A 27,701-nucleotide genomic window follows, 5' to 3' on the forward strand; every position below is an offset into this window, starting at 1 on the left:
CACAGACAATTACATCACACCAGTATGGAAATGATTTATTGACGGACATCTAAACTCTGACAATTTTTATGGGGATTGGTCTTCATCAGTACAACATAACAAAACTATGTCACTCCTGCCTTGCCCTTAGAAGCAAACAACATATTCCAAGCTCTCCTGCCTTATCAAGATGGTATATGAAAACTTTCACTTTGAAATGAACCTGACCTTTACCTTGCTTGTGGTTCTCAAGTAGGGCTGAGGTGCAAGAATACTGAAGGACAGTGCTGACTGATTCTTCTCTCAAATATGATATCTTTTCCAGGGTTCAGGACTTCTGATCATACAAAAACACTTAAACCAAAATCTCAAACAAACATTCCAATGTTCCTGACCTCATCAACCTGTCAGATTGAGGGCTGAGGTCTACAGATATGAGGGCAGTGCTCCCTAACTCCTCAGTCCATGTATGATAACAAACCCTACCAGGGAATGGGGCTTTATATGGCCATGCAGAAAAACTCTTAACTGAAAGCTTTGATCAAAGATTTTCAAATGCCCTTGACCTTGTCTGGGGGTCAGTGCAAGGGCAGAGATTACATAGTCTAAATTATGACAGCAATCCCTCTCAGCAGCAAATTACGACTATTAAAAAAAACTTTACTTAAGCATTCAAGACATAAAACATGTAAATGATATGTCACATGGATGCATACATTTTTTTTTAAAATATATTTCTAAATATCTCTTTTAAATTACAGGATTAATTAAATAAAAATTAATGGCATACACTCAGTGAATTTGCAGATTACAAGAAAAGCACAAACATAACCAAATGACTCACCTCTGTGGATAATCTTCAATTTTTCTTTTAAGTAATTTAAAGCTTTCAAAGTCTGAAATCGAAGAAAGGAAACAAAATGATGAAATAAAACTATAACAATTTTAAATCTAAGATATTAACTAGCACTATTAGTGATGAATGCATCACAAGCTCACTCCATTTGCTTGGTAGAGTTTAAACAGAGAAACCTGTGCTGCAAAACTAAAGTTTGGAGAGTGGGCATTTAGGGTATATAACTCCTCCAAATGATCAAACAGAATGCTAGAATTAAATTCATTCAAAGTTTCATCAATATATGGAGCCATAGTAGCTCTGTTAGTATGGCATCTGACACATAATTCAAACGATGCAGGTTCAGTACCTGACCAGACCTGCCTTAGTCAGCTGCCTTGGTGTGTCCCTGCGAAAGGCATTTAATTCCTATTTCCTCTGCGAGATAAAGCCAATAATATGTTAAAACAAGAACAACAACAATGAAAAACTCATCAATATAAAGGTAACTGCTAAATCTGGTTGAACTCCAGCTTTCCTTGGTATACCTATGATGCAGAAATCCAAGTTAAGGTGTGAGGCAAAGGGATATAACTCTTACAAAAATGAATGAAATTAAACTCACTCCAGGTTCCATTAATATAAAGCTGAATGTCAAATCTAACCATCCTTGGTAAAATAGTGCTGCAGAAATTAAAGTCTAGTTGTACAGAGGGCATACCTCTGGAAATTAAGTCTTGAAAAGCTGGAATTAAAGTCTTTTAATGAATTACAAATATAAATCTGCCTGCCAAATCTGACGAAAATCCCCAAAACTTTGGTAAAGTTATGATGCTGAAACCAAAGACAGTATGCTGGACAATACTCCTGTACTTTGCACCACAGAATACTGCAAATCAAAATCACAATTTGTGACCAAAAAAAAGCTGCATGTCAAATTTGATAGAAATCCAATGAACTTGTTAAAGTTATGCTGCACAAATTCAGTAAGAAGGGAATCAGGGGTCATAACTCTTGTAAAATGTGGAAAAAGCCCATAAAAAGCACATCAAGGTCCACAAGACTACCTACCAAATGGCATTTAATTATGCATAAGGTTAGAACAGCTATGATGGTTATAAGAAGTGTGAACAGACGGGCAGAGAAAAAGAATGACAGATGACCAGACAAACAAGGTGATTACTACATAGACTTCTGGATATTTGGGGAAAACTCTATATGCTTATTTATTCATCACATTCCCCCTTACAACATGGTGTAGAAGCTTTTGTCATTATGATGCCCCAGCAGTGATCATCTCCAAGAGGGTGTCATCCTGAACTCCCACCCCTAGGAAGGATTCAAAGGTAAAAAATACAGAAATTTAAATACAAAAACATTTCCAAATATTCTCTGAATGAACTTAGGGTACTCAGTCACAGCAGTGGACATCATGATATATGACATATTCTGTATTATGACCATGTGTATGTGGGGGGGGTGATTACATGTATGCAGTGAAAACAGCGTGCAATTTTTCAGATGCTTTAATTTTATTTTAATAAACTAAAGCATTTAATGGTTGGAGCTTAAAATAATAAATAAAAAGAACCCATTTTTTAGCCTTTAAGCAGTAACCTATTTTGCCAAATAGTTATTCAACGAAATTTTGAGATTCCACAAAAACACAAAAGCTCAACAAATTGGCTTAGGTGGCACATATTATTACATTTAAAAAGTGACAAAAGACTGAAAGGTTTTAAACTAAACACAATGTCTCAAAATGTCATGCTACATTACTTTCTTTTTCAAAACTAATTCATTAGGAATAAATTTGTGTTAAGGTTTTCTTTAAGTGATTCAGGCCCCTTGATTTCTGCAGGAAAAAAAATGAAACAAATAATATAAATGTAAGGCCTTGAAATTGCAGATACTCAATCTAATACGAAGATGACCTGATAAAGTTTTGTGCTTTTCTACTGGAAATTAAAAAGGGATGTTCTACTGATGAAAATGATTACTATCGTAATCCAGAGCGATTCTTTTTTTTAAAATTTACCTTTGGTATGGTAATTGAAAAAAATCAATGGCCTGCATGTTGAATCAATGATAAAAAATATATTTAAAAAAATTGAAGTCACCAAAAAAAAAAACGACAACAACGCCAATGTCACCAGTGAGAAATGCTACCTCTTAACCTTGCTTTACGGCTAGCAAGGACTCCATTCAAACAAGCTAAACTTCTGAAATGGCCTTCGAACAAAACAAAGAGGAATTTGAAATTAAATATGAAGGCATAAAAGAAATAGATTTCTGTTTACATAATATCTATGCCACCAATGCACACCAAAAACATTCTAAGTGCATGGTTTTTTTTAACTTAGACAAATATGACAACTTTATAAAATGGCCTGACAATCGAAAATGATCTTCTAAATATACATGTAAACATCCCAAGCAAATTTCTTTTGCTTCTCTTAAGTGGATTTAGCCTAATCATGTAAACAAGAAAGTCTAGTAAAAACAAGTCTGTCTAAAAATTCTGAAGTAATTATTTTTTTCAGAATCTAATCAGATCATCAACAAATGGATTTCAAATATGCTTTCAAAATTTCAAACATCAATGTGGCATGGTTTCAGCACAACCTTCCTAACAAGCTTTTCAGGGCAAAAGACCTACATATAGACACACGGTCATACATGACCAAATCAGGATGCCACTGCTGCGAGCAAATAATAGAACATAACAATGATAACAATGACAATAATATTAAAGACAATTCATTACTTACGGCTAGTGTTATTTTTCCTAGTATATTTTCTGGTATATGGCCCAATAACACACTATATATAAATTTGTAAAATTTGTCTAGGGAAATGTCCATCAGCTCCATGCAAATCCAGCAGTCACCCTGAATCAGAAAGAGCATTATATTTACGACAAATTCATTTCAACGTATTACATAAATATTGATGATAATAATGAAGATGATGACAATAACAATGATAAAGAAAACAAAAATTCCATGCATTACTTCAGTTCACCTGCAAGTAATGGAGAAGTATTATTACAATCAAAAATGTTAAACTAGCACCCCAAAATTGATACCAATGTCTGCGCCAGGAAAAATGACAAAAATATGCCTAACTACTGCTTAACACTGATCACATCAGCTCAAATTTATAACATACTCAAATGTTCTAACCCTGAAATAGTAAAACTTTTCAACTCGAATTTAAGACACAGAATTATGACAATCAATTAAAAAAGCACTTTATATAGCTGATAGGCTTCGACCAACAAATCAATTTCAAATTCATAATTTTTTTTATTATTTCTAGGTCAAGTGTAATTACTAGTAAATCACATCTGTCAATATGAATAGTCAGCAGTCTATTGGAATTTCATCTCTGCCAAATATAAATTACTAGTAAATCACATCTGTCAATATGAATAGTCAGCAGTCTATTGGAATTTCATCTCTGCCAAATATAAATTACTAGTAAATCACATCTGTCAATATGAATAGTCAGCAGTCTATTGGAATTTCATCTCTGCCAAATATAAATTACTAGTAAATCACATCTGTCAATATGAATAGTCAGCAGTCTATTGGAATTTCATCTCTGCCAAATATAAATGATAAGCTGTGGCAGAGAGGGGAGCTTGATTATTCATTCATTCAGACAGATATAATTAAATGCAAGTGATTCAGCTTTCTACTGGTGTTTATCCTTTGCAGTTTAATAACTAGTACACTACCACATGTACAGACTGTTACTTAAACAATCTGTACTGAACTGGAAATGCTGTGTTTTTGCTCTGAAGAACCACTTGTTTAAACTGAGCACCAAAGTACTGAACAAAAGAAGGTCAATATTAACTATAAGTCCCACCGTTTAAATAGAATGCTGTATTCCTGTACAATACAGGGACAATATCAACAAGTTCCACCTTTTTAAACAGACTGCCATAGTAATGTACAATACTGGAACAATATTTTACCAACTAGTCCCACCTCTTTAAATAGAATGCCACTGTACTGTACAATACTGGGACAATATCAACAATATATCTCACCTCTTTCAATAGAATGACACTGTAATGTACAATACTGGGACAATATTAACAATAAGTCCCACCTCTTTAAATAGAATGCCATAGTACTGTATAATACTGGGTCAATATTAACTTTAAGTCCCACTTCTTTAAACAAACTGCCATAGAACTGTACAATACAGGGACAATATTAACAATAAGTCCCTTCTCTTTAAATAGAATGCCGCTGTACTGTACAATACTGGGACAATATCAACAATAAGTCTCACCTCTTTAAATAGAATGACACTGTACTGTACAATACTGGGACAATATTAACAGTAACTCACACCTGATTAAATACAGCACCACAAAACTGAATAATACAGGTAAAATATTAGAAATAAGTTAAGTCCCCCTTAATTAAATAGAAGACTAGTACATTATCAGAAATAAGTGATGTATCACCTCTTTAAACAGAACACCATAAACTGTACAAGATATGGGCAGTATCAGAAATAAGTTAAGTCCCACCTTTTTAAATAGAATGCCATATATATGTTCAATATAAGGACAATATCAGCAATTTGTAAAGTACCACCTCTTTAATACAGCACCATATAAATGATAAGACTGGGACAATATCAATAATATGTGAGTCCAACCTCGCTAAATAGAATGCCATTGAACTGTACAATATAGGGACAATATCAATAAGTCCCACCTCTTTAAATAGAGCACCATAGAACTGTACAATATAGGGACAATCATTGCTCCTCATTACTGCTTCCAGCTCCAGCAGAAGTTGCCGTTGTTCTTTCTCATCCACAGTTGACCGTATCCTCTGAAATGAGATCACAATGTGTTGTTTTCAACTATTGTAAAACAAATTTTACAAATTATTAGGAAAACATTTTTAATTATATTTTATGTGCAAGCCAAAGACTTAACTCAGATGAGACAATGTTCTATCTTTCATGCAAAAAAAGAATATAAAAATGACAATACAAGTGTTATTGCTGTATGTATCTGATACAAAATGTTATCTTCAAAATCTTGCATGACCAATCCCACTATGCACATCATCCACCCATCCTTTACTTATGAACTTAAAGCAATGAAAGGAAGAAAACTACTTAACAGATTTACTTCGTATTCTTCAAGCTTAAATACACCTATGCACTAACCTAAAGACAGTACTTTATAAAAATCAGTGCAAGTTATGTTGTGTTTCCTGGAAATAGTTGCATCTGAATGAGCTGGGTCTGAATTAAACAACGGGAATTTTAAGTGCGAGTGACCATTCTCGAAACAACTGAACCACACCTAGTTATTGTAATCCTTCACATAAGCAACGAGGTAGTAGATGGCCAGGAAAAAACAGAGAAAATTATTAAGGATTTTCTTAGGGACTACAATAAGATACAATAACAGCTGACTGGTTCAATTAGTACCATGGTACCATAGAATGCAGGCTAAATTTTAAGTATTAAAATATATGCATTTTCATAGGAATAAGCTGTTTGCAAATGGAGCAAACAAAAGGATGAATTCACATAATTCTTAAAAGGCTAAAGACTATGGTGAAACATAGTTCACATTTATTAAATCATTCATTTGCAAAATTCTCAAAGAGAATAGGCAGAATGTACTTGTGGGCAAATGACTGACAAATTAAAGAAATCCACCATGTCAATGGCTTTTCACTGAAAGTCAAGGAGTGTGTGTGCGTGATTTGGATTTTCAACGTGGCATTTTTTAAATTCAGTCATATCGCTATCATGTTTGCAGTGTGGCAGTTTACAGTGATGTTTAGCACTGGGGTATCATGCCGCAGACATGTAGCATGATGTCCCACCCAGTCACATTATCCTATTATAGCATGGTGTCCCACCCAGTCACATTATCCTATTATCCTGACACCAGGCTGACTAGTCACAACACTAACCTCTTAATGCTAAGTGCCTAGTGAGGCAGATGTTAATACCATTTTTTTAAGTCTTTGGTATGACTCGGCCGGGGATCAAACCCACAACCTCCTGCTTCCAAGGCGGATGCTCTAACCACTAGGCCACCGGAGCGGTCATCAAGGAGTGTAGTTTTGTGGAGGAATGTGCTAGGTGACAATGATGATGTAGAAAAATGAAGAAGACACATCTGTAAATGAAGATATTACTAATGCCACAGAGAAGTGACAATGGAAAGCTGGTGAGTTCTCATCAATATAAAGTTGCACACAAAATATAAGTACTACATTAAGTACTCTTAATTCCACTAAACAATAAAACAAGTAAATTAAATTTAAAATAAAAAAAAATTTCAGTTAATATCAATACTGAATAGCACATAAAAATAAATGAAATCCAACAATAAAGGGCAGATTAATTTATGATTATCACACTGAAAACAAACTAAAATATAAAATGAAAACATTTCACTTAAAGATACTTCTTTAATTGGTATTTATTTCATACTGTGTTGCCACCAGTATGCATTTACCAACATTTTCACTGATTAATATTTCATTAAATACTGTATTATTATTTCGAAAATATTTTGTTAATATTATTTATTAAATTTCTTGAAGATTCCAAATTTCTGTGTTTTAACCTCCATTGTTCAGAATACAAAACAATCAAAATATCAAACTTATATTGTTCATGTGAGGCAAATAGGAGACAAATATTTTATTTTATATAAGAAAATTTTTGTATTTTATATAAGGAAAAGAATGAAATCCACACCTGCCTCCATGTTACAAGCGAGTTCACAAGTAATCCAGGTATGCAAAAATGAGGAAGTGATATAATATACTTACCATTCTATATCATCTATTAATATGCAAATATAAAAAATCTGCCAGCACCAGCATATCTGGGTGTATGCAGTCTGTTAGGAGTAATCAGTAGAACAAATAACACAGTAGATCAAAGTTTATGCTGTTTGCAGTTTGACCCATATTTAATTAGCAAGTATATATGGTACCATTTTCACAAAAGAAAAGTGTCACATGCTTGTTACTCAGATCTTTCAGTAATCTGCAACCCCTCACACAATCTTCATTTCTTTAAAGACCAAATTCGGAACTTTTTCCATAAATTCATCACGAGTAAAAAATCACTGAAACAATGAAATTTCTTGAGGAATCACATGCCTCTATTAAATACACTTTTAAAATATTATAATTTGCAAAAATGTATTAAACTTACCTGGTAAAACATGTTAATATAATAAAACCTAATAAAAAAAATCTACCTGTAATTTGCTGGACAATGAGCTTGACATGATATCAATTTAATCTGATATAAAAATAACATTCTCAGAAAAATGTCACGTATGTCAAATTATTATTCTGATGTTGTTGTTGTTGGGTTTAACGCCATTTTTCAGCACTCTATAGGCTATACATGGCGGCCAGCATTAATGGTGGAGGAAGAATCCGGGAAAACCCTGGAAAGAACCACCAACCCTCGAGAAGCTACTGGCAAGCTTTCTCACATACCCACATTGGCCGAATCCGAGACTCGAACCTACGCAGACAGAGGTGAGATGGCAGTGATCCGTAGCGGAGAGCGCTTTAGACCACTCGGCCACTCGGGGCCCCTATTATTCTGATTATCTTGAATTGTTCCTTACCTTTACAGACATGACTGTGTTGCTTTTTACATGAAGCATCTTGTTAACAGTACCATAGTTGCCTCTTCCTATTTCTCCCAAGTCTTTCATGTCTTCTGATGTGAAATCATAAATCTTTATATAAAAAAAGACAAAAACTATAATTACTATATATATATAATATATACTCACTTGTAAGTAGAGTTTAACTGCACAGAATATAGACCCTTATCTACAGCTGCATAATGTACCAGCTATCTGATCAAAATCAGATCTTTGCTGTTATACATGAAGATCTGACAGCGACCACTCAGTTACCATAATTGCTAATTTTATAAACTGATCAGATTAAGTTTTATATCTTCACATTTGGAGAGACAGCACTGCAGATGAAGAGCATCAAAGTGTACCGAACAATTTGATTCACTTTTAGATTTTTGAGAGCTGCATTTCCATTGGCTAATCCGAAGGTCACCAGAACATGACCCTTAAGTGGTTGTCATCTGATCTTCATGTAGGACAGCTGAGATCTTATTTAAATCAGATTGAATGTATTAGCATCTCAGGGTCTATGTTGTCCTCACAAATTGCACAGAACTGGATCAGCTGGTGCATTATGTGATGGTATATCTGGATCTAAGCAGTTTACACTTGGCCTCAACTTATAAGCAAGTAAATATGGTAATACAACAGTGATTTCTCCTGGATTTCATACTGAAAGATAATACCATCACTCCCAACTGTTCTGACATGGTATCAAGGTGTGATGAATGGATGAATGAAAGGATGGATGGGCAAGAGTAACAATACATGTCCCGTTCCACATTTGTGTCCTAGCAGGAGATAAAAAAAAACTTACACCTCACAAGATAAAAAAAGTTTTACAAAAATGCTTTACAATATCCGTTTGTGCCCTCTGATGCTCTAGTGACACCTAAATGTTTCTAGTTAAAGTTGTCTGTCTATTATGTGGATGGGGTAAGTGTTATTAAATCCACTCATATGAAATGTCATGTCAGAAATCTGGCTCTCTATAATTGGAATGACATTTCAAAAGAGGTGAAATAAATAAAATACATGAAAAAGAAGACAAGATAAGAAAAGGAAATTAAAGAAATTACAGAAATAAAGTCAACTTACTGCTGTAATTTTCATAGTACATTTTAAAATAAATTTAGACCAAGGTCGTACAATTTGGTGCAGAAAGTATAGAAACTATTACTGCAGTTTTCTATTATATAAGTTTTTGTAATGATTCTTACACCAAAGTTATATTACTATATTCAGCTAACAGTCTAATGAATTCTTCCAGCAACGCCGCTTTCTGATTGTACTTAATTACTTGACTGCATAGCCCAAATCAATTCTCAAAAACCACAGCAAAAAATCTCTTTACCTGTCCAGGTGAAATCTGAAGTTTTCCAGCTGACTGCAGACCATGAGATCTTAATCTTTCTCTGGAAAAAAAATTAAGGTAATCACAATGGCAAAAATATGAAACAAAAATTATCATAAGGGATTCATTTAATTATGTTTCATATTATGCTATGGCACAATGATTCTGTAGAAAAGCAAGAACAAGTGATAAGTTATTCTGCCAGTGTAGTGTACCGCAGTCATTCGAATGTCAGACTCACAATTACTCTTAGGTTCAATTCCTGCCCTGATTAGTCAGCTGTTCTTGTGTGTCAATGGATGTGGCATGTAACTCAAATCAACTCTAATTGAAATAGCACTAAATAGTCTTTCATGTCCTGGTGTGCCATTACATACAAATTAACCACACAACAAAACAATATCTCATATGTGTACACATTGTTGTATAAATTGGTCAGATTTCTTCTACATTAGCATCTATGTGAAACCATAAAGATTCTGTACACGATTCCTGGCTTTAATACAAGTTCTGGTTCTGGGTGAGTACCTGCTGATAAAAAGTCAGTGTTGTCAAAATTTTTTGTACCAGCATATGTACTAAAAAATTAATCATGTTTACAGGAAAACAAGTATACAATGCACACCCATTCTATATCAATGGCAACCACAATGTGATGTGATGTGATGTGCTTTTGATTTTTAATGTAGCTCTAACAATTTTTCAGTCATATCGCTACAATGTCTGCAATGTGGCAGTTTATAGTGATGTCTAGCACTGGGGCATCATGCCACAAACATTTAGCATGCTGTCCCACCCAATCATATTATCCTGACACCAGGCCGACCAGTCCTAACACTAACCTCTTAATGCTGAACGCCAAGCAAGGCAGCTGTTAGCACCATTTCTGTAAGTCTCTGGTATGACTCGGCCGGGGATCGAACCCACGACCTCCCACATCCGAGGCAGACGCTCTAACCACTAGGCCACCGGAGTGGTTGCAACCACAATGAGCAAGTGGTCAAAATCTAATATCAGGATTTCTTCTTCAGGTAAACAAGGAGCAAATATGTTGATTTGGGTCAAGGTTTTGGAGTTTCCTAAGTGAATTTTACAGGTTATTCTGTTGTAAATAAACAAGGCTCATTAGATCTTTTTAGAAGGTTATTTTCCATTAGGTAATGTTTTTTTAGAAAATGCTAATTGTGACCTCAGGTTAAGTAAAGAACAATATAATCTTGTGATTGTGAGGATTCAGTCATTCATGCTTTAACATCTAGCAATTTCAAGTTGTATTATGACCAGTTTGGGCTGAATTTGATTTTTTTCAAATTACTGAATTCAAGTGATTATTTTCTCTGGAAATACAAAAGTGCTCTGATAAAATTCTTGGATAAAGACATTCACTGGAATTTATAGTATATTCAAACCTGGAATTATATTACTATGATTCAACAAACAACATCATCGCCCTCAGTTTTGGATCTCTTCGTGACTTCTACTGAATTTTATTCAGGACTTTAAATTACTAGGACTTGTGTCTGTAATTCTTGGATTATTTTATATTCTAGGGAAATAAATTATTTGTTAAATTTTACAAAGCTTGTTGTCTTTTAATCTTTTCTGTTACTTATTTTAAGAGCACAGACTCATAACTCACTGATAGAGACAAACAAGGCTGTAAAAGAAATTTTGTATAACATTTTAAGAAATACTGCAAAAACTGGTTCATTGGCAACGCACCATGGTACACATACCAGCTGGACCAGTACTACAATATATGGACACCCAGTCTGCATAAAGTGACACTATCATCATGCAACCGTTTTCCAACATTGGAGGCTTGGGGCTACAGCATTCTACCATGTAATCGGAAACTGTTGAAATATATTTTGGATGAAAATATCACTCCTCAACTCTCCTCTGCTACCACTGGAGACCAATACAATGCAGACATTCCAACCTGATACCACTGAGTGTAATTGGGAAAGGCATTGTACTCCAACTTGATGGAAATCACCATTTGGAGAAGAAGAGCCAGTTGATACTTCGGTCATGAAGTTGCCATTCTAATCAGTGCAAGATGCCAGCAACTTGACTAGACTGCCACAACCGTTTGGAGGGACACTGGATTTTCTTAGTTCAGAGATTAAGTCCCTGATTATAAAACCCGATACTGTATAGTGCATCGAAGAATCATAGTGGAACATAATTTAAAGACATGGTTGTCATTGAATTTTGCAAGGCTAATGCCATGAAACAATAAAAAGAGTTAAATTAATAACAATTTGGTTTGAAAAGTTATATTTTTATCAAACATACTATAATGGAGAAAAATGTCAGCACAAATAAATTCATTCCTAGTGCTCATATCTAATCTTTTACACATTTTCAAAATTTTGTATTACATATAAAACTGGGGTCCCAAGTGGTCTAAAGCACTCACCATTACAGATAACTGCCTTCTCATCTCTGTCTGCTTGGGTTCAGCCAATGTGGGTATGTGAGAAAGCTTTTCAGTAGCTTCTCGTGGGTCAGTGGTTTGTTCCGGGGTTTTCCCGGATTCTTCCTCCACCATTTATACTGGACAGCCTATCTTGTGCTGAAAAATGGCATTAAACCTTACAACAAGAGCAATTAAAACAATAAATGGATGGACCTTAAAAAAAGAAAAAAAACATTTTTCTTAATTAAGAGTGGCCAAAAGGCATTCTCAGAAAGGTTTCCTTCTTTTAAATTTCAAATTTCTCATAATAATATGATCTGTTAGAAAATGTAAGGTACTGGTTGCTATTTCTGTCAATGTACTGACCAGCCAAAAGTGGAAGCAGTAACTGGTGGATGACAGGGTTATGGAGGCAATCCCTCAATCCAATGGAAGCTTACTCTCACCTAACTTCCAATTTGGCAAGGAGATGACATTTTGGCCCTTTTACTGCTACAAGGAAGACTATTTTACATGTTATTTGAATGATAAGCCAAATAAATATAATCTTTACTTTAGAATTATCCTCTAAGACTTTCATGTCTCCAACCATATTCTAATATCAAAAGTCAAAGTTTACAATTCATACCCCTCCAACAGTTTTTGTTGATTTTCAATTTTCATGTGATTTCTTGAGAGTGTGGTATTTTTATTCTTTATTTCTGCCATTGTGGAAAATGATTCTTTTCACAGAAGTCACACTTTTTGTTGGACTTCTGTCTTGGTTTTTTGTGATTCACCAATTTGTTCACAAGTCATTGTATCTATTGCAATTTTTATCACTTTCAGGATTTGAGCGAAACACTAGGGTAAAGAAATCAGTTATCCAACATTCCATATCTACCTATCAGTGAAACTCTGCTGAATGTACAAACAATAAAAGGTTCCACATACCATGTGAATGGAGCACAGACTTATGAGAATAAATGAGACTACAATTTTAATTATTTACTTAATGTTTAAAAACAGGAGTGGAAGTAATCTCAATAAGGTATTTGAATACATTTCAGATCAATCACATGACAAGCTTATTCTAAACCTCTAAACAAGAAAATGTATGGTCTATACATGATTATTTCCAGATGATTTAGAATTTACCATATATGGCATAGGAAAATGGGGTAAAATATACAGTCTGAGCTCAGCAAACAGAGGAATGAAAAAAGACTGCTTGATAGATTTTGCTTCTTTTAATTAAACAAAAAAATCACTGAGCAATTTAGACAGTGAATGACGGGCTAGTACATATGTATCAGAGTAATGGTTTAAAAAAATGCTTTGCTCAAATTTGTTTGCACCACTTTTGGCACATTCTGTGGGACTTGAAGTATATTGTGCATAAGTCCCAGAAAGGCACATCCTGACTAAAACACATTCATGTCTGCATGGACCATTCTGCTTAAATTATTCTCAACTAGCTTGGGTGATAAACATTTGATGATATTTACATTAAATAGCAGGATATATTCCTTGATGGACTGCAGAGAGACTGCAGGATTCAAACTTTTTTTCTCAAAACATGCACGAAAACACAATGAATGTTTGAAAATTTGCCCTTTATATTTCCTAGCCTGACCATCACTTGTTTCATTACAACCCTCCTATCTTCTGAGAATTCCTTTTTGTCAAATGGAAGTGGGGGGGAGATTTCCTTGCTAAATTAAAGGTCTAAAATATGCAATGAAACAATCCTCAACATATACAAGTAGAATTTTTATGATACTCACATCTGTGTCTGATGTCCCATGCTTGCTAATGACATGGAGTTTGTTGGTGACACATCAGTTCCAAATGGAAGCTGTAACTTCTTCCTAAGGTGCATATTTGCTGCTGAAAAGAAAAACCCCATCAAAGTACTGGAAACAAAAGACAGTCCGAACTGACAAATGACCTTAGCTGTAGAAAACACTTGAAAATTCATAAATGTCCCTGAACAACCAGCTTTGCAAATCTGACTGCCCAGTAATTGACTACAGTTTCAACCAAAGTTGCTGTAATGAAGATTATTCAACAACTTTCATGTAAGCACACACACATGCATGCATGCACACACACATACAGTCTTCCAGTCATGTCTATTTAACAAGCTGAATATTTTAACCTTCATTTTTTTTTAAAAACAATTATTCAGGATGGGGGGGGGGGAGACAGAGGTGTCAGCACAATGAATATTTGTTAAACCTCTAAAGATGATTGTTGAAAATAAATTGTCTCACCCATATCTGCTGCCAGGTTTGGTCGCATTGGTTTTGAGGCACTAATGGTTATTTTCTCTGAAAATAGAAATGCAACTTGTATAATTTGCAGACATTGTCTTGTGTTGATTCAAGCTGATTTTGGACATATGCATACTGACAATATTCAATAAGAACCAGTATTTGATGAAACCTAATGTCTCACCTTTGTTCATGCATTGACATATCCCCATTTTACAAAACCTCAAATTCAAAATGCATTTTTCAACGTTCACGATGATGTTGCCACCATAAAAATGATGCTTACTGTATATTTCATCATGCTTAAGCAGTTACGGCAAAAATGCCTGCTTATGCTCAGTATCCTTGAAAACTGTTAAGCTAATTACACTGGACAACAAATTTTTACAAAAGTCATGTTACTGAAATAAAATTAGTCAATTCTTATCAATTTTTATGTGCTGAACACGAATATGACAGTCAAATTGCAAAATTGGCTCTAGTTTTTTTGTAATCTGCAAGAAATTAATGTTTACATAACGAAATGCATTCCAATAGTAAAAGGTCAACTGTAATAGCCTACCTATAAAAAATCAAGTCATTGACTACATCTTAGATTTCTTCGCCTGTCTCTTGTACAGCTGTTCGGGAGCATCTCTGAGGAGTGTCCAGCAGTAGTCAGCCAGCATTGTAGTGGACCATTTTCCCTGGTATCTTTGTTCCATTGTTGCGATATCTTGATGAAAACGTTCGCCGTGTTCATCACTAACAATACCACAGTTGCTAGGAAAGAAATCCAAATGGGAATGAAGGAAGTGAATCTTTAGAGACATATTGCAGCCAAGTTTCTTATACTTCATCAACATGTCTTCTACTAGTTCCTTATAGTTTTCTGCCCTAACATTTCCGAGGAAGTTTGTAGAAACTAGGCGAAAAGCATTCCATGCTTGTTTCGCGTCACCTTCCAGCAAGTTGTTGAACCGGTCATCTTTGAAAAGCTCTCGAATCTGAGGACCCACAAAAACTCCCTCTTTAATCTTTGCTTCGCTGAGTCGAGGGAATTTTTCATGCAGGTATCGGAATGCTGGCAAAGTCCGGTCAATGGCTTTCACGAAGTTCTTCATCAAACCTAGTTTGATGTGAAGGGGTGGTAGCAAGATTTTCTGAGCCTCAACCAGAGCTGGGTGTTGGATATTCTTCTCTCCAATGGCTACATTCTGCCTGCGAGTCCATTCCTTCCTCATGTAGTGCATTTCCCTTGCTCGGCTATCCCACTCGCATAAGAAACACATGTATTTTGTATATCCTTGCTGCAGTCCCATTAAAAGGGCAACTACCTTCAAATCACCACAGAGGTGCCAGCTGTACTTGTTATACTCAATGGAATTCAGTAGCTGCCTTAAGCTATCGTATGTCTCTTTCATGTGGACAGCATACGCTACTGGAATAGATGGAAGAATGTTTCCATTGTGCAAAAGCACAGCCTTGAGACTCAGTTTCGAAGAGTCCACAAATAGTCTCCATTCTTGTGGGTCATGAGTGATTTTTAAAGCATTCATGAGGCCCTCAATATCGGAACAGAATATCAGATTACTTTCCTTTCTGAAGAAAGGCTCCAATTGCTGGTGGCGCTTTCGATATGCAGTAATTGTGACATCTTCTTCTAGAAGATTCCATTGTTGGAGTCTTGATCCTAGCAATTCTGCCTTGTTCTTTGATAAGTCCAAATCACGAATCAGGTCATTTAGTTCTTCCTGTGTTATTCTGTGTGGGGTTGATGATGCACCACAGTGAAAATCTGGATCACTGCATGCTGATGGACCAGGAGAAGAACAGGTCGACTCACCTTTGTCTTCGTCAGATGAATCAAGAGAATATTCTGCTGGAGGTTCTGGAATAGGAAGTCCCTCACCATGTGGAACTGGTCTCAATGCAGACGGAATGTTTGGGTAGACTATTCTCGACTTCTTTCGCTTCGTTATTCCGCCGGAAAGAGGAGGAACCAAGCAGAAGTAACAGTCATTTAGGTGGTTGCTTGGCTCTCTCCACACCACTGGGACTGCAAACGGCATTGATGACCTTTTGCAATTCAACCACTGTGAAAGCTGTGTTGTACATGTAGCACAGCATATATGCGGAGCCCAAGGCTTGTCTTGGTCACCAACCTTGCATCCGAAGTAAAGATGATATGCCTTCTTCACTTGAGAATTGATACTTTTCTTCTGGTTGGCAAATGTCACTTCCCCACAAATATAGCAAAAATTGTCCGCGGTATTAACACACTTTCGAGGCATTACTGTTCTTTATTGTACGTAAATGGATAAAATAATAAGTTTTATGTAACAGTAGCTTGAACTGTCTCGCACAACGTCTAAAATATTTTAAATGCTGAACCTATCTGATTGGGCTTTATATAGTACACTGCTTACGTCAGCTTCAGCAGCCGCCTGGCATTAGTATAATAGGCCTACACATGTATAGTACACTGCTGACGTCAACTTACTTCAGCAGCCGCATGGCATTAGTATTGCATTGCATCAGAAAATGATGCAATCAACTGTGGATGATGTGAGCATGATGGTATTATGCAATGTTACATCATTATTCCGGATGTTGCTGCAGTCCTACTGGAGAAATTTACACAGTGAAACATAGAAAATGAGGTATATGAATATCTTCAAAACGAGAGCCAATACAAATTTTTCACGGTTATATTCGTGTTCGGCACACCAAAATACTACAGATTAGGGCCTTTTCAAGTCAGTAATGATTTCACTGTTGACCAGTGTTATTTAACAAACTTCTTTCATTTATGTTTCATAACACTGAGGCCCTTTTGTTGACAGATCTATCATATTAAACGAGCATTACAAGTAGTGTAAGGGTTCTGCTAGGCCTCAAATGCTCTGAAGATCCATTTCAAGAATGCCATTGGAATTTCTAGGGATATAATATTGTGATATCCTCAGTCTGTTACCACATACCGGTCTAAACAGCTAGGAGAATGAAACAAAAATTGTGAAGTTGCATGTGGGGGATCATTCTTGGAGTCCTTCCCAGAATCCTAGGAGGATGTGGACGAGGAGTGGTAGTGGTTAGATATACAAAAGTTTCAAATGCAATAACATTTTCTAATATTTTTTACGAAACTTATATATGATATATGTTTGGTAAAAAATATGCCGTCATACCAAGAAGATGCATGTGAAATGTGATGGGGTTTTTTTAATTATGACCCCTGAGCCACTTTCTGGGTGTGAGGATGGATGGAAGAGTTGAGGATGTGATTATCATTACAAAATTCAAGAAGAAAGCCTGTACATTTGCTATTACATTCATATGTAATAATACCAGACTATGGCAACTGCAACAGCTCATAATGACAAATTCCAATGTCTCATCAGAGTTGTCGATATCATCTTTTATAAGTCATGTAAAACAGGAAGAACTTCAGATTAATGTCTGCATGCCCCCACACAGATTTAGGCATCTTTTATAAGTTACGTAAAACAGGAAGAACTTCAAATTAATGTGTCTACATGCCCCTACACAGATTTTGGCAACTTACTTTCTACATGCTGTGTTCTTTGTTGTCCATCTTTATCTGTCTTCTTTTCATCACCACCTGGGTCTAAAGATAATATATAAAAAGATGAACAAAAATATTGAGTTTTCCCATTTAAATCTACCAAGAATGGGTAAAATTTCCTATTCAGTGACATATATATACTTTTTATTGCCACCTGGGTCTAAAGATAATATATAAAAAGGTGAACAAAAATAGAGTGGTGCCAGATTATCATGTTCTGCATACACAATGCTTACAATGAAACTGATGCCATATGTTAATCATACTAATATTTGCCTGCTGAACAATCAGATTGCTGGCAAAGATATTAGGCATAACGTAAACAGAGACAAACTGAATACAAGTTGGATACTGAAGTCTAATGTCAGTATATGTCATAGGCAAATTCCAGTGGCTGCAGCTTTAACATTCTTCAAACATATTTTAAGTGAATAGTACAGACTACAAAATTACCATATAATTGTTTATAAGAAAAGTCCTATGCAAACTGCACAGACCCAGATCAGCCATTGCATAATGTGCTGGCAGATCTGGTTCTGTGCAATCTGTTAGGAATAATCAGTAGATCAAACAATATACACTGATCTGCAGGTGCATCCTGAGACAGCAGATCATGATCTGTTGTTGTTTGCAGTTTGACTCAGAAGCAAGTATATACAGCATATGCTAAATCATCTAAGGTAAATGCTAAATAATAATAAAAATTTGGACTTTATATCTGAGGTTATACCAATCTCTGTCATAGCATAATGTAATAATGTTATAATATAACGACTCAAGCTTAGCCAATAACAACACTGGTCATTGGAATTCATAAGATAATGTTTAACTGACAACTAGATACAGTCTGTGATACTTTAATTGACAATTCAAATGTAATGACTTATTTCAAATCAATCATCTTCTTATGTATTACATATACACTTTGACTGCATGACGTTTCATGGGATCATATACTGATATTTACTGATATGTATTATGTGTACACTTTGATTGCATGATGTTTAATGGGATCATATACCTTTGGAGGAAGAAAAACAAACCTGAAACACTCTTTTCTTTCAAAACTTCTTTTTATGACCCCTTGTTGTAGATGAGATGAAACATTTCATTAAATAAATAAAGTAAAACCTTTTTAACTCACACATCAACTACCCGAGTACTCAGTCTCGCTAAAATACTAGTATCTGGTTCATTCAAAGCTTTCACTCTCTTGTAATCTTGAAACCCAATACAAAAACCTCAACAACAAAAAAACATATAAGTCAGTAGCACTTTGAATTATTTAAGTTCTGCTGTTTGTTTTTTTGTATCAAGATTTAAAAAGCATAAAATCTTCACACGTATTTCCAAATAGACTGGAAAATGTAAATGAGATATCTTTGCTCACTTTGTTGCAATGGAATGGGTGGGTGAGGCCTTTTTCACTGCACAATTGCCCATAGTGAGAAAGAACAATTACAATACAACTTTAATTTAAAAACCATATGATTTTGTCCGATTTCCATCTGAAATGTACTATTTTTGTTTTATGTGCAGAAAACACATTAGCAACATCCAGGAGTTTTGGGAAGCATTGCATCTGAAACTGGCCATAAACATGATTGGAATTCAGGGAATAAAAATTTAATTTTAGCTACCTTTGAATAATCAAACCAAATTTTACAGTCTTATATACATATCTTGGTTTAAATAAGCTGGGAAGAGCTCTTTTTAAAAAAATCCACCATTTCTTATTAATGTAATCCAAAACATTAGTGTTTCCCCTAGGGGTACAAGACTGGGATTCAAACATTCCCTTGGTGTCAGAACTGGGAGCCAGATTGAGAAAGAAAAAAGAACAAATATAAAAGCTGAATCAGGACTGGGAGGTTGAATAAATAATGCAGGGGTCTCTGATGCTCAAATGAAGATAAAGGGAAACAATGAAACATCCAATGAACCTGACTGTTGGGGGAAAATATTTGATTTCCAACAGGCTTAATAAGTAGTTCCCAGTCTTAAATTGAAATCAAAGCAATAGTCAGGTCATAAATAAGCAAATTAATGAAATTAGATGCATTACCACAAAATGTAATCTACAGACTTCTTAAGAAAGCAAAAGCTTTAACCTTTTACTTATTGTTGAATAATACCAACAAACAACCCAGCTCCCTGATGTGGATCTGCATATTTTTAAATCGGATTGGGTATTCTGAGAACACAGCAAAATACAAGATTTGAAATTTAATCCATACTGGAATTAATATTAATCATAAAGACATTAATCCTGCATTTAAGAATGCCTCAGATGTTGTTTTGGTTTTTTACCAATTCAGGATCCATTTCTTCTTATGGCTATTTGAGTACATGCTATCATAGAGATCAAGTACAAAGCATTACAAGGAAATCCAGAACTTCCCCTAATGACAATTTATCTGACCTAATGTGCTGTCATTAAACAACGACTGGAACAATCAACTGACCATTTTAGAAAAAATGCTTAAAAACAAATCGTTTTATATAATATGTATTTCTCAACATGTTTGTATGCATTTTTAGTCAAACTGTTTGTTTGCTCTGGAATCTTACAAGGACAAACTTCCAATTTGTGTTTTATTAAAAAGAGTGTAGTAGCTTAAAAAGTTAACATTATATATATATATATATATATATATATATATATATATATATATATATATATATATACCATTCCCTTTTAATAAAATAGACTTATTTTACATGTTCTATATAGCTCTCACACAGATTTGACAAGGAAAAGCATCCAAGCATAAAACAAGGGTGGGGTGAGTGGGTGATAAACACTTCTTTGGTTATTGATTGGATTCCTAGTCAATACTTCTGCGGTAATCACAAATGCTTATCTTGATAACAAGATAATAAAATTAAATATTTCAAAGTCTGCAATCTCGCATACTGTAATTATAGATTTTACTCTGGTGACACAGGTATCCAGCGTATTCTCTGGACTAACAAATCCCTGTAACTTTGGAATGGCACTGTAATGATATTACCTCATCAGTCGAGTTCAATATTTTGAATGGATTTTACTTATGGCGTTGTACGGTTAATATGAATGTACAAAAATGGTCTCTCAATGGCGACATTATCCCACTTCCGTGTTTGACATCACGTATTCTTCTTTCTGCCTTTTTATTCAAAGGGTTTATTTGACAATCATTTTAAAACTCCCTCTTTACGTTGGATGACTAATACGAGAAGTCACAGCCACTCTGATTGTATGTAGCCATGCTACAATATGAGTCATTCAATCCAAAAATAGTGTGACATTTCCGAAACTAGGGATTACCAACCTTGTCCTGCCTCATTCGGTCTTTCTGGGTCCGCCATCTTGAAAATTTACTGAATATGTGTTCGTACGTATTCATTCATATATAACGGGATTTTTTCCTGTCAAATGTCCACTATAACCAGCGTGTGTTGGTCAATCCGATAGCTCGATGGGTTCACGCGTGTTTGTTACGATTAGGTGCTGATGTTCGCTTCTTCTCGATGACTCATCGATGAAAATCTACTAGGGAAAATCCCCGTGACGTCATTACCTCGTCTCACATCACGGAGAACCACGAGCACTGGCGGGAATTAAGCCACGCCAAAACATTTTAAGGTAGCAGCTCCAATAAGTATATAATCGCTATGTATATTTCTCGTACAGAAGATATAGAATGTGTCTGTATTACGATTTTGCTAACAAACTGCACATTCTTTGATAGACAAACAAGTATGGTTTTTCTAAAACAAGATAAAGACATATACATAGACAAGCTTTATTGAAAGTCGGCTTTTCGTTTAAATTGGAAATAATAATAATAATAATAATAATAATAATAATAATAATAATATACATGACAACGAACCCATAATATACGATGAACATTTACATGCAGAAAGAAGCAAACTCATCAAACAGTGATATCGTATAAAATTGATCAAATGATTAAAATTACAAGAAATCCGAACGTTTCTTAAAACACAAAGCATGTGACATACATAGATAAAATGTAAATGGTATGAAGAGAGACTATGGAAGCTAAGCATGGACTGTATGAACGTACAAAAGTTAAAAGTACTTACAGAAGTAAAAGTACAGGATACAAGGAAGAGACTTAACTGTATATAAGCGACAAAGGAAATTTTAACGTACTGAAAATAACAGAAACTATGAACAACAAAGTAGGACATGGAGTAGAACCTGAGAAATAAAATTAAATTAAACTTAAAATCAACACTAATAACATGCAACTAGAGAAGCTGAAAATAACTTATATGAACAGGGCAGCATTAGTAGGATTTGTACTTGTCATTTAAATCTTGAACATCAGCATATACTTAGCCAGACAAAGTTTTTCATTTGCGCCACTGACTTTGATCAAAGGTCATAATGGGAATGCATAACGTTCCTAATTTTGAAAGGAATGAGAAAAAATATGTTGCAAATGGTTCACAATAAAAATACAAAATATGGATGGTTGTTCTTTTGGTTTGCTGACTATGCCAAAACCAATTTGTCCATAATAAAGTACTCTCAGTTTAGAGTAGATTGGTGGAATTTATAGACTTTGCGGAACAAGTAAAGAAACGGCGGTTTTGACACATATACTACTATCTTGAAATTAAAGATGCTTACACACATCTTTCTGTGCCCGGGGTAGCCAAGTGGTCTGCAGCGTTGTCCTCTATCGATCACTAACATCACATATCTAAAGCTTGCCAGTACCTTCCTGTGGGTCGGTGGTTCTTACCAGTTTTCAGGGGTTCTTGCTCTGCCAGTTAAACTGGCCGTCCTGCGCTGAAACATGGCGTCAAAACGGAAACAACAACAACACACCAATCAAATTAAACGGGATGAAATTAAAATAAAATATATACAATTAAGAAATTTGTTAATTTAAAAGTTTATATGCATATTGCACAAGCAAGCTGGAAAAAGCATTTCCCACAGAAAATCAACGTACGCGACCAGTGTCAAGCATATATTGTTGACATGCAAACATAACAATATATAAAAAGGGACACAAATACATCTTCAGAGTGTTAGATGTTTGAAATATGTTTGAAATATACCGGTACATGTGCTGAGATAGTAAAAATAAAAAGATGACATACACGTTTTGCTTTCATATACATCTTTACATAAAGAAATACTGAAATGTTTGATGAGAGAAAAGAGTTTTAAAACAAACGGATCAGAAGTTGCAGGGCAAGGAAACCATTCAATATTTTTTTTCTTCAGTTTATTAGGCGTATGCAATAGAAAGGTATGACAGAACACTCAAAACTAAAATGATTAAGTATTTCAATCAAAGTGCAACCAGAAAATGGGTTAAAATGCATCATATTTTCCTCACTGATAAAATAGCACCAATCACATATCAGTATGCATCACTCCATTTATAGGTCAAAGTTATGAATCACTTTACTTGTATCAGGTTATATGACAACTGATACATATAGTACACCAAATTCAAAACTAGGGAAACAGTTAAAATTACAAAATGCAAAGCAATACTTGCAAAGCACTATCATGCTAACTTCACCTATGAAATATTCTAAATCAGGCAAGCAATAATAAGTAATAATAAGTGATCTAGTAGTTAACAAGCTTGGAGGATGGAGAGGATATTTATGTCAAGGAGCAGGAGTTATCACTATACGACAAAAATGGTTGAAAGATGAAAATACAAAGATGAAAAGATTCTGATATTTTTTCTGCCATTGTTGTCATGTGATGTGAAATCGAATTTTGCCCTAAACCCACAAAACTCAATAACTGACAGAAAGATTAGCTAATTTATAGCAGCTTCCGGAACTTTTTTAAATTAATTTGGGCATATTAAACACATTGTCCTTAGGTTAGATGACGCTCTACAGTTTCTTATTTTGCATAGGGTTAGATTTTTAAAGAACAAATTTCACCGCTTTTCCTCACTGGTTATACTGGTTATTTCAAAAAGACCTTGTATATCTTAGGTTAGGGGTCTCAAACACGAGACCCGCCAAGCCGTATCCTTTGGCCCGCATAATGATTGACGTTACAAGGTGTCATGAGAGATAACAAAGGTGGTGCGACCCTTTGGGCCATTGAGAATGCCATCATGCGTCCCTCGGGGTGGTTTGATTTTGACACTCCTGTCTTAGGTATTGTTAAAAGAACTTTGATGCACTTTGTTTTGATGTATGATTGATTGATGTAATAACGGTTTGTATATTATTTAGCTTGGCCTTACTTCCGATATGCAATATATAAAAAATGCTAGCTCCGCTTAGTCATTTTCACTCCAGGACTTCAGAGATATATTGTAAAAAAGATATTGTTAAAAAAAAAGAGTCGATAACTTTTCCTTCTTCATTTTATATATTTTGTTATTTATTCATAGCACTTTAAGAAGCTGGTATTGTCTAGCCTGTTTAAGTTCACTTTCTCTATTTTAATAACTGCAAAAGATAGTGTTCTTTAGACAATTCAGGCTGATTTTTCGAGCACATAGGAGCAGGCCATTTTTGTTAGCTGTGTACTTTGATCATGTATAATGTTCGCAAGTACAATATGCAAAGAAATTTCAGCCACAGTACATTAAAGTAACATAGAGCTATGCCAATATTCTATCCATTGTGCATGTCGCAAATGCAAACAACTTCACCTCACACCTGTCACTCTCTCAGAAGTCCATAATATCTGCAGTTACTAGTTTTATAAACATAACGTAATCTAAAAGTTGTCTTTCTTGACCAGACTGCACAAATTATTTTTATCCGCTGCCAAATAGCGTCATTCTCATTATATCAACGTATTTGCTGTTCAGCTTGATATAGTGCAATTCATACACCAAGCATTTAGATAATTCGAGCACATTATTTCCACCATAGCTAGGCTTGTATTATTTGATTTCTTTGCTTTTCGTTGTGACGACAGACAGCTCAGGTGGCCTAGTGATTAGAGCGTCCGCCTCGGGAGGTCGCGGGTTCGAACCCCGGCCTAGTCATACTAAATACTTATTAGCTGGTACTAGCAGCTGCCTCGATTGGCCCTCAGCATTAAAAGGTTAGTGTTGGGACTGGTCGGCCTGGTGTCAGGATAACGTGACTGGGTAGGACATCATGCTACATCTCTACGGCATGATGCCTCAGAGCTGGGCATCGCTATCAACTGTCACACTGCTGACATCGTAGCGATATGACTAAAACATTATTAAAGCTACGTTTTATATCCAACACACACACACACACACACACACACACACACACTTTCATAGTGACGAGTACCAAGCCATTATCTATTATTGCCCTCCTGGCAAAGATACATATTTGTGACATTTGAAAAATTTACTTTCAACTGGGCCTATCTTAACTCTTGTCTTTATTCAAAGATTGACCATTAGTTGCACAATAAGTATGGCCTTACAATGATGGAAAAATATGCGTTCTATTGGTGTTGTACAGCAGAGACAACATAATTGAAAATATCTTCCTGTAAAATATTTTCATCACAGATGACGTCCAAATAGAAAGAAACAAACGTTTAATGAGATCTGAATACCCTTTCGATGATGTCGTAGACATACTTTTGCAGCAGGGATATTTCTCCGGAACATGGTAAAAGTCCATTTACAAACATGTTGCTGATGAATAAGAATGGGATACGGGGTAGTAAGGGCATGATGCTACTGAGATATGCTGTATGAAAACAGGGATGCTATATGGACAAACCCAAAATACATTAATAATGGTCCCTTTTTATTTTCATCTTATACATCTGCGGATTATATGAAATGAGCACATGATTTTCGTGGAAACGTTTAGTTTGAATCTGTAATTTTGCTATATCTCGAATTTTTAACCCGTCCCGAAAACTCATTTTGAAAATTATTTAGAAATTTGATTGTTGCCTTTGTTAGAGCTAAATGAATACAATTTTAATTTTCATCTAGAAAACTACCCAATTAAGACTCCACGAAAGTAGTGAAGGGGGCCACTTTACGGACAATGGGAATTAGCATTAAAAACACCCCTGGGCCACTTTACGGACAATGGAAAATTAACATGGCGAAAAATCGTGGGCCACTTTACGGACAAGGGAATTTAACATGGCAATAAATCGTGGGCCACTCTACGGACAAGGGGAATTTAACATGGGATTTTTTTTTTTTTTTTTAAAAATTTTTTTAAAAAAAGGGGTAGGCAATGGAAAGGCTATCTCTTTTCGAGATATATGGCTGGCCCTGAAAAGGGCCTTTGGTTTATGTTAATATGCCCTTAGCATAAAGGGCATTTGCGACATCTTCTTTTCCTCAAACTTCGTCTTACAGCAGGGCCATACATCAGAGTCCTCTTGAGGCAACCTTGTCTCTCTATATAGACTCTTCTTATCCACAGGCTGCTGTTGGTCCTGTGGACAACGGTCCACTTGGATCGGACATACATGAGCATGTCCGTCCTGAACATCATTGTTGACACAAGGGTTGAAGATTCAACGTCGGTCCACATGTTGAGGCTCCGAGAATAGGTGAATCAATGCAGTGAACTGCGCTTATTTATAGGGACAGAAAGGATTGAAACGGATTGAGTTCATTCACCAATCCGAACACGCGTTACAGAATTCAGTCAGCCCACATCCAATCCGAAGAGAGCAGTCTGTGACGTCACGTAGTCAATATAGATTCGCTAGCGCTTGTGTGCAGTCAATCTATGCGACAGTGATTCAACATGACGGAAACTCAGAAAACGATTCAGTGGGGTGCACCAGCAGGGGAGACCGCCCAAGGGAACCCGGACTTACTTTCAGAAGAGGTGAATTGGGATTTTGTGGATTTTCTCTCCTCGCAAGAATTTGTTCCGGAACCTTCGTTACCTTCTTCATTACCGCAAGTGGAGAATTTTAGACAGAGACAGAAAGAAGAATTGGAGAAATTTATACAACGACAAAAGGAAGCGGAACAGGCTTTTCTCCTACAGCAACAAGAAGAAGAGGTAAGAAAAAAACAACAGCAAGAAGAAGTAGCAGCAAAGAAACAAGAGGGTGAAAATCAAACGGTCACGGTACTGTTGGACATTTTAGCGGAGTTAAGAAGTCTGAAACAAATGTATCAGACTTCTTTATCACGACCGAAGAGAATACGACCTTCCCGAGCTAAACACGTCAACCCTGTGACTAAGCCTACCGTACCACCCTTAGTGATTTCAACCCAATCATTATCATCATCATTACGCAGTCCAGAAGTAGGCCTTGGCCGTGGCAAAGGCTTAAGGCAGTTAAAGTTGATTGCTTAAACTCACCCCTTCACCATAAAGAAAAAAGGCCCTTTTCAGGGCCACCCACATTTCTCGAAAAGAAATACAATTTCAATTTGCCAATAACTCAAAAAAAAAAAATAACTCACCCATTTTACCCTTGTAGTACGTGTCTGTGTATGAGTGCGTGAGTGTAGCTTATTTTAAAATCAAAACTCAAAGACTCTTACCTTATATCATTCATTTATTCTTTTCTCCATTTTTTACAATCCAATTCACAATTCACATCACAACACTTTAATCAAAAGTTCATTGATTTCTCCTTGTTTAGTCTCTCTGTGTTTTGAATTTCTTCACCGTC

At 35.5% G+C, this 27,701-nt stretch overlaps 1 protein-coding gene across 4 annotated transcripts in view; it reads right to left on the minus strand.

Annotated features, from left to right (window-relative positions):
• LOC149803088 (dual specificity mitogen-activated protein kinase kinase 4-like) overlaps positions 1-21,650 on the minus strand; it is a 46,594-nt gene extending 24,944 nt beyond the window's left edge. The window contains exons 1-9 of one of the 4 annotated variants that reach the window (XM_089952672.1): positions 21,406-21,650; positions 18,071-18,133; positions 14,524-14,580; positions 14,035-14,134; positions 9,844-9,904; positions 8,469-8,582; positions 5,557-5,676; positions 3,586-3,705; positions 824-875 (exon numbers count right to left, since the gene is read on the minus strand). In XM_089952672.1, the coding sequence (XP_089808798.1) occupies positions 824-875; positions 3,586-3,705; positions 5,557-5,676; positions 8,469-8,582; positions 9,844-9,904; positions 14,035-14,134; positions 14,524-14,580; positions 18,071-18,133; positions 21,406-21,442 (724 nt within the window). In that variant the 5' untranslated portion in view covers positions 21,443-21,650. Of the gene's footprint in view, positions 1-823; positions 876-3,585; positions 3,706-5,556; positions 5,677-8,468; positions 8,583-9,843; positions 9,905-14,034; positions 14,138-14,523; positions 14,581-18,070; positions 18,134-21,105; positions 21,339-21,405 lie in introns of those variants that run through there. The other 3 variants (XM_089952671.1, XM_089952674.1, XM_089952673.1) reach the window with 3 other exon arrangements.
• Between the last annotated feature and the right edge of the window lie 6,051 nt (positions 21,651-27,701).

This window comes from Sinohyriopsis cumingii, chromosome 3 (genome assembly GCF_028554795.1).
Source record: "Sinohyriopsis cumingii isolate HCF-2022 chromosome 3, ASM2855479v2, whole genome shotgun sequence".
In the NCBI taxonomy this organism is placed as follows: domain Eukaryota; kingdom Metazoa; phylum Mollusca; class Bivalvia; order Unionida; family Unionidae; genus Sinohyriopsis; species Sinohyriopsis cumingii.